At 34.7% G+C, this 17,451-nt stretch overlaps 1 protein-coding gene across 1 annotated transcript; it reads right to left on the bottom strand.

Annotated features, from left to right (window-relative positions):
* Window positions 1-11,643: 11,643 nt before the first annotated feature.
* Window positions 11,644-13,737, bottom strand: LOC133332075 (kinesin-like protein KIF3A). Its single transcript, XM_061540457.1, has one exon. It carries the CDS (start codon window positions 13,708-13,710, stop codon window positions 11,680-11,682), a length of 2,031 nt encoding a protein of 676 aa, XP_061396441.1. The 5' UTR covers window positions 13,711-13,737; the 3' UTR covers window positions 11,644-11,679.
* Between the last annotated feature and the right edge of the window lie 3,714 nt (window positions 13,738-17,451).

Below are 17,451 nucleotides of genomic sequence, written 5' to 3'. Positions count from 1 at the left end.
CCCGACATTGAATATTTTTATTTAAGGGGACCCCCCCCATTCTCGGGGCCAAAATTTTTGTTGATATAATTCGAATCTACACTGATTAAAGAATGTCTCTACAAAATTTCAAGTGAAAATCTCAAGAACTCTTGAAGATATATCCGATTTATTGTGTCAGCATCAAGTGACGGCTGAAGGGCTTCTCAAACTTTAAACGCGTTTTTCTCTAAACATTTTTTTGCGAATGGCGGGCACGATAACTCTAAAACTAATAATCCAATCGGTTCCAAATTTTGCAACGTTTCTCTGGGAGTGTATAGCTCTAGGAACTAGGATGAACTAGGATAAAGCCAATCGGTGAAGATCTTCCTTATTTTTTAACTTGGGTTTTGGTAAAAAATCGGCGATTTTCCAAAAATATTTTTTCAAAGGTCCACCATTTTGTTAATTTTAGAGCGAAGTCAATAATCCTAGTTCATACGAGAGCCAGACATGTACTCTTTCTAACACCGTTGAAATTTTCGGATTCCGATGTTCCAGTGAGGAGTTATCATGCCCGCCATCAAAAATAAGGAATTTTCTTTGATTACAAAAAACAACAACAAAACAATAACAAAATTTTTTTTTAAATTATTTTTCTTCTCTTTTAAATCTTCAAATATATATGTGCAAAGTTACAAACCTTAACAAGCATTGGTATTGATTTACCAGCCCATTGAAAATCGTGAAAAATTAAAATCGAGAATGGGTGGGGTTCCCTTAAAAATAATTATCGGCTTCAAAATTAAAAATCACCGATTGTAATTACATATATTTTTGTTAAAGAATACAAGAAAAACACATAAATTCTTTATATTCGAGAAGAAAAACGTTCGACTGTTGTGCTAAAACATGTCCAAATCTCACTTTTACAATCAGAGCTATATTTTCTATTACTAAATTTTCAACATTGCAATTATTTATTAAATACCAAGTTTGATGTTTGTTTTCACTAATTAGGAAAACATTTATCAAGGCGGCATTGACATATTTCAAGCATTTTCTGAGATATGGGGGGTGGTCCACATTAGACGCGTAGTCCCCATTACCGGAAGTTACTCTAAATACTTTCATAATTATCCATTAATATGTCAAAAATGCATATGGAACTACCTAGTCCATTTAGCGCAGCTGATGACTTGATTAAATGTCAAAGTGGTAAATTTTACTTATATTCGATGTGCAATGCTGCCAACATTTTGAAATATTATAAGGAAAAATTTTCTCAGTATTATAGCAAAATAGAGTAAAACGGCTTACTTTCTGACCTTACTGAGTAAATGTTACTGGAAAAGTAACCAGATTGTTTCAGTTATTTCAATCGTTCCCTTTTTATTTCAATTATCAACGCATTTGAATTACTTTCGATTGACCAAAAAATGAACCAATGGAATTAACACGACGAGTAATCATTCCACAGTGGATAGCAGAACGAACAATAGTTTCATTAGTTCATTTCCGTGAATCATTACTCTGAACTTCGTTCGTTTCGCAGCGACCAAGGTAGATACATAAGGTAGCCGCATCGGCGAATTGGGAACATGATATGTCAAAATAGTTAACAAGGCGAATAATAATTGATTCGCCGTGACATATAACATTTGAGGCAAATTCTTTCAACCAATCAGAACAAAGAATTTTTGAAGTATCAGAAAATTGTTTACATTTTTTTAAATTGTGTAATTTTTTTTTTAATTCGATATTTATGAATTAAAACTACAATAAAAAATACAAAACCGGTTGAAATACTATCAAGGAGATTGGCCAAGAAATATATTTGGCGAAACCAAGAGGTGGATCAATGCAAAACCACCTATACCTATAGAAGAGATTACGATGCTACTAATCGAGTAACAATCTCATTTTTAAAACAATAGCCTGTTGAAATCACATGAGAGCTGCCGGAACCTTAAACTTTTCCACAGAAAACAAGTAGAATGGAACAAACACAGACGGTTTAATATCATAAAATATCCTGTACGTCCATTAAAGTACTCTTGATTTATCTGCAGAACAGTTACTTTAGAAGCGCTTACGATGCTACGTAAAAATACCAGTCTTCTTATTGAAGACAAAATCATGGAGCTGGCAAATAAAAGGTTTTGATAGAAATCCCCAACTGCGAAATTAAACAAGGACTTTTCCTACCAATTGGGGTATCCATCTACTGAGTATCTGAATATGAGAAGAGCAATTTAAACTCTTTTCTAATATTCATTGTAATGAATATACATCATTAAATAAAATTAAGCATAAAATGTGCCCTTTTACCTATTTAAAGATTTTTCTAAACACTGTGGTACGGTCTTTGTTCAAAAGGAAAAGAGATATGCCCCATAGTTCCAGTTCATGTTTTATTGTAAAAAACCAGTAAGGAAAGTAGTAAAGTCGGACGGGGCCGACTATATGATACCCTTCACCACTGTGGGTATACTCAACAGATGAATCCTAACAGACGTCGAATTTTTGAAGGACCAGTAAAATTAAATTGGATCCATAAACATGTTATTCTGCAACATATACTAAATTTTTCACTTGGTCAGATACAGGGTTGCTTCAAGCTAGGTTATATTATATTCAATACGTTGTGCCAAATTTTTGTCAATCGACCTAACCTTCGGTCTTTGGTCAATCATTTATCTATCGGACGAAAATATATATGGTAGCTATATCTAAATCTGAACCGATTTACACAAAAGTTAACACACGTCGTTCTGGACCTTATTCAGTACGCTGTGCCAAATTTTGTGCAAATCCAAAGATATATAGGGACATTGGAGACCCATTTACCTTAAATCGGACGAAAATATATATGGGAGCTATATATAAATATGATCCGATTTTCTCGAAACTTGGCGCACATCATTCTTGACCTAACTCAGTACTTTATGCCAAATTACGTGCAAATCAAAAGATATATAAGGACTTTGGTGCCCCATTTACCTTAAATCGGACGAAGCTACATATGGGAGCTATATCTAAATCTGAACCGATTTTCCCAATTTCAATAGAGTTCCTTGGGCCAAATAAGTGACTTGTGCCAAATTTCATCCAAATCGGATAATAAATGCGACCTGTACTTTCTTTACAATTTAACATCTACAGACGGACGGACAGACGGACGGACGGACATGCATAAATCGACTCAGAAAGTGATTCTATGCATATTCTCAAAAGGAACCATGTGTCTATCTCGTTTCCTTTTGCCTGTTACAAACATATGCACAAAGACATAATACCCTGTACCACAGTGTGGTGAAGGGTATAATAATGTTGGAATTTATAATCCGAATTGGTTGCTATTTGGTACAGGTCATTTGTTTGGCCCAATGACGGACTCTATTGAGATTTGTGAAAATAGGTTCAGATTTAAATATAGCTCCCATAAATAAATTTGTCCAATAATGCACCAAGTTCCCATGTTTTTCCTATTGAGATAAAATTTTGAACAAAATAGAACCTGAAATGAGATGTATAAAGTGTTGTAGAAGTCGGTTCAGATTTAGATATAGCTCAAATATATAATTTCTTCTGATTAGATTTAAATTGTGCACCTAAGTCTGATTGAGAAAAAAATTGTGAAAGCGTATTGAATAAAGTGTTAATATGCATTTGAATGTTTAACATGTACACATAAAAAAGAAATAGATGCAATCAAATTTATTTCTAATAAATTTAATAAACAAACTATATTATTTTATAGTATATAAATGAATTTACATACACTATATATAAATTCATCACATTAATGGACATTTTAAAATTAATTAATAAGAAATTAAAAAATTAATATTGCAGGTCTAAGTTGGAGGTCGGACGTCAAGTTGCGATCTGAAATAAAAATAAAATATAAGCTTTTTTAATATGGAATGCTAGCATTTAAAACTTACTGTTAAGGAAATTATAAATTTATTTTTAACATTTTTTTGTAGCCCATTATTCGCTGTTTAGCTTTTTGTACTTTTAATCTTTTATTCAAATGACGAACTCTAAAAAAAATCCGGCATTTGAAAAATAGTTCCTTTACCTTTTCTGGAAGGTCAACAATGTTGCTTCTTTGTATAAGAAGCTGCCGTAAATTTGGGCAATGCAAAATGTGGTTCCCATTTAGTTGGTTAAAAATTAACTCTAATTTTTTTGTTCTGGCCAGAAATTGTTCTGAGGGTTTAATAAGGCCACCATTAGATACAAGATCAACCCATGTAAACGAATTTGGTAGACATTGGACATCATCAAGATGAAGTTTGCGAATTACGTAACCAGACACGTACTCCAAAGCATCCTCTTGAAGAAATCCAATGTCAACCGAATTCGTCTCCTCCAAGTCACTGATAGTGGACATGTGTGTTGATGAAATCAAATCGACGTAATCGTTATCTTGCTGTTCTTCAACTTCAAGAAGGCTATTACATTGTTCAACGGATTGTGTGGTATTGTCGGTGTTTAGCCATTCTGTTACGTCAGGTTCCACATTTCCTTTATCGGAAAGAATTTCAGTGTTCCTTGCTAAAAGAATATATTATTAAAATTTATAGAACGTAAAGAAATTTTGATTATTAACCCAGTATATATTTTCTTATCCTATACATAAAATCTTGAGGCGAAGGATGATCATTTAAACCTCCTTGGCTTCTCATTGCCCCAAAGAAATGTTCTAGTACATCTTGATTCAACCTTCTTGTCAAAATGTACTCGAACTCATATTTTTTTAAATATTCGTGCAGCATTGTAAGTGCAGTGTTTGAGGTCAATATTCCAATCTGGAAGAATTCAAGATTTTTCTTGTTGGGAATAATGGGTTTGGACATACACTCGTTCATTCTCTGCAAAGTTTCTTTTTGTTCCTGTAATTTCAGGCCATATGGCTCCTATATATATATATAAGTATTTAAATTTTAAGTGACATCCGATAATACATTACTTTTCCGTGCAGTCCAAATGTGCTTGCGGATGAGTTCAATACGTCAAACCAATCATTGACTAGTTGAATAAATTCCGACGTTTCTACCGCATTATCCAACTCGATACCCATTGAATAACACCACTTTATGGCGTTTGCAGTGGTACTTGAAAATAATTGCGTGGCAAGTTTTACCTTTTGCCTACCTATATTTTCTAAAAGGTTATAAATATTGAACTAAAATACAAATTTAATACCTGAACCTTTCACAGAGAGATGTTCTTCTGTTACTTTATAGGTAATGGATACATCACTTGTGTTGGTATTTCTCAATAACGTTCTTATTGTTTTGCAATTTAGTATTTGATTTTTCACAACTAAACCAGTGTCTAAATAATGGTTTCTTATAAGTTTAAGCAGGTGGGGGACATCGTACAAAGTAAACACTTTGTCTTGTGGGTTTACAGGATGGTGAAACCATGGATTATCTGTATAATATATATAAGTTGGCATTAATATTCATTTCGGGAAATGTGTCGATTTCTCAACTTCAATCCCAAAATGTTGACGATTTCTCAACTTCATGACCCAAACGTTGTATTTAGTGTGGCTAATGCGTAGGAGGACAGATATAGTACAATACTTACCAGGAGTTACACCCCAATCCTTCCACATCTTACGATTTGAGGGTCCCATATCGCAAACCACAGCCACTACAATGAAACCTGCACTCCAAAGGGCTTCAATTATGCTCAACAATATATCCTTCGTCATTTTGCGATCAAAATCGTAAAACACGGGCTGCTTCCATGATTTTTTTAAGCCACTAGCCATTACAACTTGCACGAAGTTTGCCGGTTTCCGTACAAAGTCTTCGCGCAAGTTGTACTCAAAGGTTTCATTTACTTTCATTTCATCAAATGAAAGAACACATATTTTTTCGTCAGTAGACATATAATTAAATTGCCTCATAAAATCTACTGAAGCCGTCAGCAGACCTTCCTTCAAATTTATTTTGTTACACCATCGCTGAAGTGTGCTTACATGGGGAAGTGGATACCCTTTTTTATAAAGATGCCTATACGCTCTTGGGCCAGAGGCGTGGAGGCATATGGCATTGGAAATATCGTCCCATTCCCACTCAACCCTGTTATTAGTTTTGAGTTTTCGAATTTGGCCACTACTAAATATTTTGTTTATTGATTCCAATACAGCATTTCCCTCCAATAGCTTCAGTTCCAAATCCTTAATTTGATTTTTCAATTTTGACATATTTTCCTTAAAAGTTTGCGAATCCGAAGCAAAAAATACTGGACTATAAAAAATATATATGTGTATATATAGATAACAATGATTACTGATACATTCAGTTACTTTTTGACAAAATTCTTCAGAATCACAAATCAACTCAAAAAAACTGCATCTAACCCCTAAATAATCATATTCTACGATAATACATGTTGAATACTATATATTTGTCGTAATATGATTTGAATTAAGTATTCCTCCGAATGTCAATGATCAAAGGGGATCAAAGATTATTTTAAGCACAATATTATCTCATAATAAATATATAATTTGTTTATCTTCTAAGTATTTTATTATAAACTATAACTCAGAACGTATTTCCCATTCCTAGGGAAAATGAAGCACTTCATACAGATTTCGTTGTTGGTGATTCTGGTATTATTTTAAACCGGAATATATATACTTACTCTGTCTGCGTTTCAGCATCGTTCACACTTTTCATATTGAAATTATCACCACATTGCTCATTATACATCCCTTCTTCATATTGGTGTTTGCTGAATAAAAAAATTAATCACTCAACATGCATTCTTTTAACATTATGTTCTTACCACGAGTCAAATATATCCTTCATATCACTTTGCTGTTGTTGCAACTCGGGAACCGCGATAGGCAACAATCTCATTCTTGAACTATTGCCGGTAATGAATTTTCCGTTAAAGTGGTCGGAACATATTTTAGATTTGGGATTTAATTTAATACCACAAATCGTACTCCATTCCGCCCTCTTCTTTTCTTCACTCGGCACACTAAAAAACGTTACTTTGCCAGTAACATCTTTCTTTCTACAAAGAATGCACACTCTCATTCTTATATTACTATTTTTTTTTATCAATTATAAAATATCTGTTTCAAACTAATTTTGTAACGTGTTTTTTATTTTTGAAATTTAAATTTATGTTATGTATCTACCTACGGCGAATTCAAATAACAACAACGTAATTGACATATAATGTTACCATCAGCTGGCTTGAGACGGTTACCTTATTAATACTATGTATTGTCTATTCTAAAGTCTTCTTCGAAGATTAACGCGTTGCCTTCGATTATGGATATAATTTATGCCGCATTATAAACGATATCTATAATGAGAGGATTTTTGCGTGAAATACGCCACCAAATCTTTATGGAAAGTCCCAAGGCAATAGATTCTTAAAAAAACCAAAACGCTCTTCTGTAAAGGTCTATAGAAGTTCATGTGAAGGTATCATAGGCATGACATACATTTTTGTTGCTTTAGTCTGTCTCAAGGTATATTAAAAAGGTAACCGTATCAAGCCAGCTGATGGTAACATTATATGTCACAACAATTTGTTGTTCTTGAAATCGCCTTAAAAAAATAAAATATAATTATAAATGAAAATTAAAGAAGACAGACTAAAGCAACAAAAATGTATGTCATGCCTATGATACCTTCACATGAACTTCTATAGACCTTTACAGAAGAGCGTTTTGGTTTTTTTAAGAATCTATTGCCTTGGGACTTTCCATAAAGATTTGGTGGCGTATTTCACGCAAAAATCCTCTCATTATAGATATCGTTTATAATGCGGCATAAATTATATCCATAACCGAAGGCAACGCGTTAATCTTCGAAGAAGACTTTAGAATAGACAATACATAGATATGATCAAGAAAACCAGAACTACATTCTGGAGTTTTATTGTTAAACGTTGTTAGAATTCAGTTTCTTCAATTTGATATTTTGTTTTCTTATTGAAAATTTCCTTGCAAAACTCTATGTTCGCTTCCATACAATGATACGTCCCGATTTCAATGATTTGGTTGTAATTTCGAACTTAAGATTTCCACATATGTACATATGTTGAGATTTGTATGCTGATGTGTTACTACCACAGACAACATATTCAAATGGGTCCACGTCTTCGTATCTCCAAAAATGTAGTCCTTGTCATCAATTCCTTAACATTAACGAATCATTTTTATCCTTTACACTATTTTTAATTCATAAATTAACCATTTACAAAAATCACACAAAATTAAAAAAAGTAAATAAATATTTTATAAAACTTCAAAAATGCCTTATTCTGATTGGTGGAAAAATAAAAGGCGAATTCATTTTTATTCGCCTTGATAACAATTTTGACATATTATGTTCCCAATTCGCCGATGCGGCTACCTTATATATCTACCTTGGTCTGTCTTCTTTAATTTTCATTTATAATTATATTTTATTTTTTTAAGGCGATTTCAAGAACAACAAATTGTTGTGACATATAATGTTACCATCAGCTGGCTTGATACGGTTACCTTTTTAATATACCTTGAACTGTATGAAGGTAGCCGCATCGGCGAATTTCTACAACAAACATCGATTGTTGTATTTTGATACGTCAAAAATTATTTGCCAAAACAAACAGATTGACAAGATTTTTTACACAAATTCTTGTAGAAAATGCCAAACAAGCTCTTCGAAATTCGGAGATTTTCATTTATAATTTTGTTTTTTAATTTATGGTTCAACATTACAACAACATTTTTGACATTTATTTGCACCAACAGCTGGGCCGATGCGGCAACCTTATTAAATATACCTTGAAACTGTATTGTGAGTCCATGTTTTTCAAAATAGTCAGGCGGTAAATTCCACTTTGCATTTTTTTTTATAAAAACCACCAACGTTTTACCAGAGTTTCCAAATATAAATATATCAGTGTTCAGCGTGACCGATGACATTTTTTGAAAAGTATCACACTACTAAGTGGCACACTACTTTGCTACATATTAACATGGAATCTGATGAAATTATATACGGTATTTACAGATTTTAAAATCGGTCAAAAGCTAAGTCGTTTGTTCAAATATTTCAATATTTGAGACGATTTTAACAAAATCCACGTTATTCTCATCCTAAGCCTGTATCCCATGAAAAGACATTATAGACTCTATTCGATACCCATTGGAAAATTTCGCCACAATTTGGGAAAAAAGGGTATTAGACGCACCATCTTGTATACGGCAGCTATACCTATATCTTAACCGATTCTCAATAATTTGGATAGGCTAAACAAATGAGATGTAGTTAATTGCATCCTATTCGGATAATTAATGTTACCTTCTTTTGGGTTACAAAAATACATTCCGTATGTCATCAAATGCACAATAACAATTCCCTGTACTACAGGATGTAAAAATTCTCATAGACAATTTCAATAGAACCAACTGAAAAACGGATGAATGAATATATCCTTAGTAAATATCTTTGTCTGCGAGCATTTCAAAACAATGTGGCAAAATATAGTAAGAAGTTGCACAAAATTTCTAAAAGTGGCATATTTGGTATCAAAATAAAAAAGTGGCACAATAGTGGCAAGGCCTTATAAATGTATCAAAATTGCTACTTTAGTGGCGCAACGGTCACGCTGAATCCTCTTACAAAATGTATCAATATTGCTCAAATTTGTAGATTGGCCCTCGTGAAGTAGTACCCCCATATTTGGTAGTTTGAAGCTTTCGGGCACGTTTTTCATTGAGTAGAAAATATCCCTACCTAAATTGATAAATATTGACCCATATATTGGAGTAGCCCCCATATAACGGTACTCCTAAGTGTTGGGTATTTGAAGCTTTTGTGAACGTTTTTAACCTAATCAGCTGTATTTTAGTTTTTTTCTCACTGTGTATAAAATGTTCCTACAAAAATGATCAATATTGGACCACTTTTTAGTGTTGGCCACATTCCAATTTTTAGTATTTTGGAGGACTTATTCATGTGCTCCAACTAAAATTAGCTGTAATTTTATAGTTGAGATTCTCTCCGGGTGCCCCATAGAGCGACACCGCCATTATTCGGTATTTTGTAGAGTTGTGTGAACTTTTTTAACGGTATATTGATGAAGGTCCACTACACAGGTCGTGTAAGAAGCAAATATCATCTGCAATTTTGCTTGAAAATCCCCCATACTATCAAGTTTTTAGACCCTCAGCCTTTGGAGAATAATCTTATATATACATTGATATGGCTGAAATGTGCCTCATCGAAATATTGGTCTTAGGCCCATGTTTCTTTGGACCAAATCCGTTTCAGACAATTTGGAGCCGATTTACAAATGTCCGTCTGTCTGACCGGCTGGTGCGCACTATAATTATTGAAGGAAGCAACCGATTTCATCCAAACTTTGCACATCATAATATTTCCACCAAACTTAGTTCAAGTTCGAAGGTGGGGAATATCGGTCCACACTCTGATACCTCACCAACAAAATGGTCAAAATTGTACATACTAAAAAATCATAACATTTGAACAATTTGAACCAATCTATGTACAAGCTATTATCTTTAGCCAGCCTAGTACGATACTGAAACACATTGGTTCAGTCCTCCTTGAGACTTCCCCCAAAGGTCACATTCCATTCGCAATATCAGGCGAATGGAATGTCCGATTTGAACCAAACTATGCACAATCTATTATCTGAACCAAGTCGTTGTCTCTTTTCTTTCTGGTAACTCCCTCACAAAGGGTCAGTGTTGTTTACATTTCGGTATGATTTCCATATAGAGGTGCCGACCCATTTTCTATGTTTTGAAGGCTTCAGTCGCATTTTTTCTAGAAGACATACATACATATACAGAAAAATATAAATTGTTTTTAACCGCATTTTCCCATTGTAGTGTCTGTAATTTGACATTCCGCATTATTGGAGGTAAAACACATTTTTAGGGAAAATATACAATTTTCCCCAAATAATGGGTCCAAGTTTTATTCCTTTAGCAGAATTTTCACATCGATTCCCCCATGCAAATGTTTCGTTTAATTTTCGATATGTTGAATTTGGAATAACCTTTTGGTCCTCCCAATATAAAGTTTTTTCTTGTTTCCTCACAAGTTGTGAGTCACAACTTACTTCAGTAAAGTATAATAAAGAAAATAACTGCAATTGTTGGTGGTATGTGTAAATAATATTTTATGTTTTATTTGTGAATATTTGAATATAATCTGGTTATTTTGACCGTGTTTAAAATGTACGTATGTAAATGCCATAAAATAAATAAATATCTATGTATATATGAATGTATATTGCACTTATCTCATATAATTGCTATATGTTCGCTATAGTTTTGTTTTGCATGACTTAGTTTTGATATTTCTTAGTGTTTTTGCGTTTTCCGTTCTAGCCAGTGGTAAGTATGTAGCTTGTGGTGTCTACCGAAAAATGCTAATGAAATAATACTTAGAATGCAACATAATAATTGACAAACTTATTAGACTAAATCCTTTAGTGAGTATTCGAGTCGTGGTGATTGAATGGAATATGCGCTTATGATTTTGCCGATGAGACCATTAGGTGAAAGCAATAGTAAGTGAAAAATAATGCAATAATAAACCAGCACTGGGACCGTAGCAATGATGCAAAAAATTCTGGGGATAGCTGCGATGTGTCGTACGGATCGTATGGATGATATCCCACTGGGGGAATATAAAGATCTGCTCAATATCGTCGTGCTGTTGTTGGTCGGGGAACACCTGATGTACGTGGACGTGCTATCGATGACTTGGCACGAACAGGTTGTGTCACCGAATCGGAATTGTAGCTAAGATAGACATGTGACAAGTCCACAAAATCGTTGTTATCTTTGGTCGAGGCCTTCGAGTCGGTGATGTGTTTGCGCATATTGTTACCAGTGTAGGCAACACATTTTAATTGCCACTCTCCAATGTCTTCGTTCCAATGCGTGTATTCGTTAATCATTGTCTGATACTCTTTGGGTATGTATGAGTTCAAGACCAGCTCACAGAGGGCCAATTCGCGTGAAAGGGAGCGTATGTTTTCATAAATCGCTTCCTTTTCTCGCTGATGTTCCTGCTGTTGATCAGCCAATTCCGACTTGACACCCATCAACATTTGCATTACCCGATGTATCTTCTTGGTTATACCCGTGTTGGCTTCTTGCAGCGATGAGTAGCGTTCTTCGATGTCGATACGTTCGGTTTCTTTTTGTTGCAAAGTCTCACGCAACATTTGTTCCGCCTTCTCCCGTTCCTCCAACTCTTTCAATGACTGCTCCAATAACTTCTCCTGGGTCTGAGCCTTTTCCAAGAGATTTTCACCGCCCACCAAAATCTTGCCTTCCAATGACATAAGTTTATTGCGTAACTGTTCTTGTTCTGATTTGGTTTTCGATATTTCCATTTGATGTTCCCGTTTACGTTTCTCGAGAGCCTCCTTCTTGGCTTGCTTTAATTCTCGCAAACGTTGCTTCTCCAAGGCTTTTTCGGTTATTTGGTTTTGATCTTCTGCCAGAACCTCGGCCTCAATTTCTTCGTCGTCTTCATCTTCTTCCACCTCCTCAACCTCTTCCTCTGGCTGCTCCTCCTCGTAGCCCTCCTCCAGTTGTTTGCGTAGACGTTCGATTTCTTCCTGGAAGTGCCGGAGCAAGGCATCCTTGGGTTCCTCGTTAACGTGCATACGATTTGTGATGTTTTTGGTGCGACTGGCGTAACGCAGTGTGGAAATGGTTTCCATGTAATTAGTGTCTGCTGGCGAGATAGTGGCACACATGACGGTCTTTGAATTGCCACCTAAGGAATCTTGCAACAAACGGGTCAATTTTGAGTTTCTATATGGAATGTGAGAGCTTTTGCCATCCACCAATGCACTGATGACGTTACCCAACACGGAAAGGGATAAGTTGATTTTTGTAGCCTCCTTCAAACGTTGGCCACTGGCCTGGGTTTTGCTCTGCCTTTCCGAACCGGCCAAATCCACCAATTGCAATTTACCCATTCGGACATGTTGTTGGCCACCTTCTCCCAATTCGCTGCGCTCAATAGTGATGGAGAATATGGCATGTGAACGCGACGACTCTTGATTCATTTTAGTGGCGCCCACCACACGATTCTTATTACCCAATTTCATAATGTTCTCCAAATCGTCAGCGTTGTGGACCACATAGCCACTGAGATCTTTTACGAACACACCAATGTCAGGCCTCTCTTTAACTTCCAAACTTTTGGTAACATCCTTTCCGAGCAAATCACGAACTTCTTCATTGTAAATTTCCATATAGCTGACCCTTACCAAAAATTTCTGATTCTCTTTAGCCTTGGCAATATGGCCGAAAATGTGGGCAAAGGCATTTGGTATTATACCCTTAGTTTGGGGACTCTCCGGATTGCCGGACATGGTGTAGGTTTTACCCGTACCCGTTTGACCATACGCCAAAATGGTTCCATTGTAGCCTTCCAAGACTTTCTCCACAATGGGTCTGGCAGTATCTACATACAGATCCAGTTGACTGCTATCACCATCGAAAACATTGTCGAAATAATACGTCTTGGGTGGTTCATTGACAGTGGCGTTTGGTTTAACCACTGTTATAGCCCTCTTCAGTTTATCCACTTTGATTACACCCAATGCCCCTGCAGTCAATTCATTTTTGTCCATGGGTCTTGCACGTACCACAACTCGGACATTTTCCACTTCGGCTTCCGGTTCCTGATATTGCTGATCATTTGTCATGATTCTGGGATATTATTTTGGAAATTTTAGAAAAATGTATTTTAGTTTCCTTCTTTTTATTTTGGTTGCTTAGCTAAGTGTAGGAGTACAATGCCGTGGGTTTCGAAACCGTCGGCGTAGCGAAATGAGGAGAAACAAAACAAATACACAAACAGTGTTGCCAGAATTTACTGCATTAGCACAGCTGTTGGTACAATTGTTCAAAAAAATGTTGTTTGATTCTCCATTTCATGATAAAATACATGGCATAACTTACAAGGTAGTCTCATGCAGTCATATGTTTGCAATTTTTTTTATAAATTTGCTTTTGACAGTATTCAGCTTTCAAAATGACAATATCTCTCTCTAAATGTACGCAAATCGTGTGTCTATTGGCAAAAAATTTTGAATAATTTATATTTATTAATATTTTTAAGTTCAATGCCTATAAAACCTATAAATATTAAATGTAACAATAATGTTTAAATCTTGAGAACAATGTGGAGCTTTAAAAAATATATACAGTGAGTGTAATAAGTATTTTGCCTCAATACAAATTTGACAAAATTCCAATATATACGCCTAAAGCCAGCATACTAAAGATGTAAAATGAATTATGTATGATTGGATATGTTTGTGGACATATTTAGATCTTATTTCCGCAAGAATAACTGCGAAAAACATATTGGTCTCGAAGATATCGGCCAAAATCTATACCAACCCAAAAATGATTATCACAAAAAAGTATTTTGCTTTTTTATTATTATTTTTGAAAAAATCATTATATAACACACGCTTTGTCTTTTTATAGTTACCATTGCGGGTAACCACATACTAAAAGCGATCTGGCGACGATTCCAATAAACCACGGCATTTTTTCGCGAATATTTTCTCACATTTATGTTCAATACATTCTCCAGCAATATTTAATTTAATATATGGTAATTTCTGGTCCTAATCTCTAAATAAGAGTATTAGATATAGTCGTCAGGGATTCAGAACATCCCAAATAACTTTAGAATAATAAAAAGGAGGTTTTGCAAAATATATCGCGAGGACAGGACCTTAAAAACTATTAAAACCAAAATCCGACAAACAAATTATTAAAAAAAATATCGCGAAACCCCATTTTTCAGATTTTGATATTCATTAATATTAATCTAGGAACCAATATATGTGATTAAAATAGCAATAAGGAGGTCAGATTCAAAGAAATGAACAGTTCTAATACAACAGAAAATACAAGACAGTACATGAAGTTGGGAGAAAACATCATTCTTCGTCAAATACTAATGCGTTTTAAAAAACTGTGGTAGCTGGTGACGAATACACAGTCAATATTTTACATCCGTTTAACACCATTAGTTGCGAATAAAATGCACCAGTGAATAAACTGGTCGATCTATTTATTTTCAAAATATGATGTATTTATATTGCCACAAAACCGTTCATAACTTAGAATCTGACCTCCTTATTGCTATTTTAATCGCATATATTGGTTCCTAGATTAATATTAATGGACCATAAAGTTTTCAAAGTCTGAAAAATGGGGTTTCGCGATATTTTTTATTAATAATTTGTTTGTCGGATTTTGGTTTTAATAGTTTTTAAGGTCCTGTCCTCGCGATATATTTTGCAAAACCTCCTTTTTATTATTCTAAAGTTATTTGGGATGCTCTGAATCCGCGACCACTATATCTAATACTCTTATTTTGAGATTAGGACCAGAAATTACCATATATTAAATGAAATATTGCTGGAGAATGTATTGAACGTAAATGTGAGAAAATATTCGCGAAAAAATGACGTGGTTTATTGGAATCGTCGCCAAATCGCTTTTAGTATGTGGTTTCCCGCAATGGTAACTATAAAAAGGCAAAGCGTGTGTTATACAATAATTTTTTCAAAAATAATAATAAAAAGCAAAATACTTTTTTGTGATAATCATTTTTGGGTTGGTATAGATTTTGGCCGATATCTTCGAGACCAATAGGTTTTTCGCAGTGATTCTTGCAGAAATAAGATCTAAATATGTCCACAAACATATCCCATCATACATAATTCATTTTACATCTTTAGTATGCTGGCTTTGGGCGTATATATTAGAATATTGTCAAATTTGTATTGAGGCAAAATACTTATACACTCACTGTATATATTTTTTTTTAATTTGTTGAAATTTTGTCAATTGCCATGGATTAAGGCCTGGCATATTAAGTTGGCTTTGTAGGAAATATATATTATAAAAGAATTTCAGAGTCAAACATGAATTTCGACGCCTTTCTCCTTTATTCTTTTACAATAAAAAAGCCAACTTAACATGTCAGTCCTGAAGTCCTTTTATGTGTTTACATCTTAATGAGGTCATATAGCTAGAGAAAGTCAGCTGTTTTTTATTTACTCAAGTCTAATGTAAAAAAATTGGGCTTTTGTTACTTCATGTTGTTTTTTGTTTTTGACAGCAAACTTGAGGGGCTGCTGATATCCCGCTGGTCTCCCTGGATGGCCTTATTTACGGGCTTTGGATCAGACGGCATGTACATTAGAGTTTTTTACCGGGTTAACCTACGTTATGAGGATTAATTTGACATATATTCAATGGAATTGACAAATTATACCCACTGAGCTAGCGAAACTCAGTACAATGTAAACTTATGGTATGTTCCCGTACAGCAAGAATTATTCAGAGAGTGATTCGCTCAGAAAAATTTTTATAGGGGAACTAAGTAATTACTTCATAATTAAGGGTCGAACAACGAATGAGAGAGGGAACAACGCTCGTCTGTTAATGGCATAATAAAGTCTTGCACATGATCCAATAAACAGGTCGTGTCAGAAGCAATCGTTATTGACAATTTTGGATAAAAATCCCCACATTTTTTGTTTACGTTTTCACACAATTAAGTCAAAATTGAAAGCATTTTGACGGCTCGGGTGAAATCATCTGGCCTTATCGGACAACCTTATTATTGGATCATGGTATTGCAGTACGGGGACAGACCTTTAATGTTATTAATAATCGATAATAGAACAACAACATCGTCACGATAACATAAACACTAAATCCAAGACAAAAAATGCTACGGAAGACTAAAGGGCTAAGCAAAATGCTCGCGTTGAGCCATCCGTCGCGTTTAATGTTATCGAAAATACAACAACCACAAGGAAACGATATGCGTTTGTGTTATCGTTTCCTTGTGGTTGTTGTATTTTCGATAATATATAACGCGACGGATGGCTCAACGCGATCATTCTGCTTAGCCCTTAAATGCGGCCAGTATAAAATTAATTCAGAATATTTTCACCAAGAATGTAGAATTCCAACTACGATAAAAATGTTTCTTTTATGATATGAAAAATAGTGAAAATTTGTATATGGTATGTACTCGTACTACAAGAATCTACTATTTTGTACTACGATAACATTTTTCCTTTATAATATCGAAGAAAATAGTAAGATCTTGTAGATTCTTGCAGTACAGGAGCAGACCAATATACTTGCAGTACAGGGCTAAGCAGAATGCTCGCGTTGAGCGTTTTTTGTTATCGCGTTAACGCACGCGCAGCTCCGAAGCGCTGCGCACATCAACTTAGAGCGTTTGTGTTATCGTTTCCTTGTGGTTGTTGTATTTTCGATAACACAAAACGCAACGGATGGCTCAACGCAAGCATTCTGCTTAGCCCTTTAAGGGCTAAACAGAATGTTCGCGTTGAGCGTTTTTTGTTATCGCGTTAACGCACGCAAAAAGTTAAAATATATTT

The sequence above is a fragment of the Musca vetustissima genome, unplaced genomic scaffold (genome assembly GCF_032173495.1).
Source record: "Musca vetustissima isolate MV318-11 ecotype Yass unplaced genomic scaffold, APGP_CSIRO_Mvet_v1 utg1998, whole genome shotgun sequence".
Lineage (NCBI taxonomy): Eukaryota > Metazoa > Arthropoda > Insecta > Diptera > Muscidae > Musca > Musca vetustissima.
This window is presented reverse-complemented; position numbering and strand designations above follow the sequence as displayed.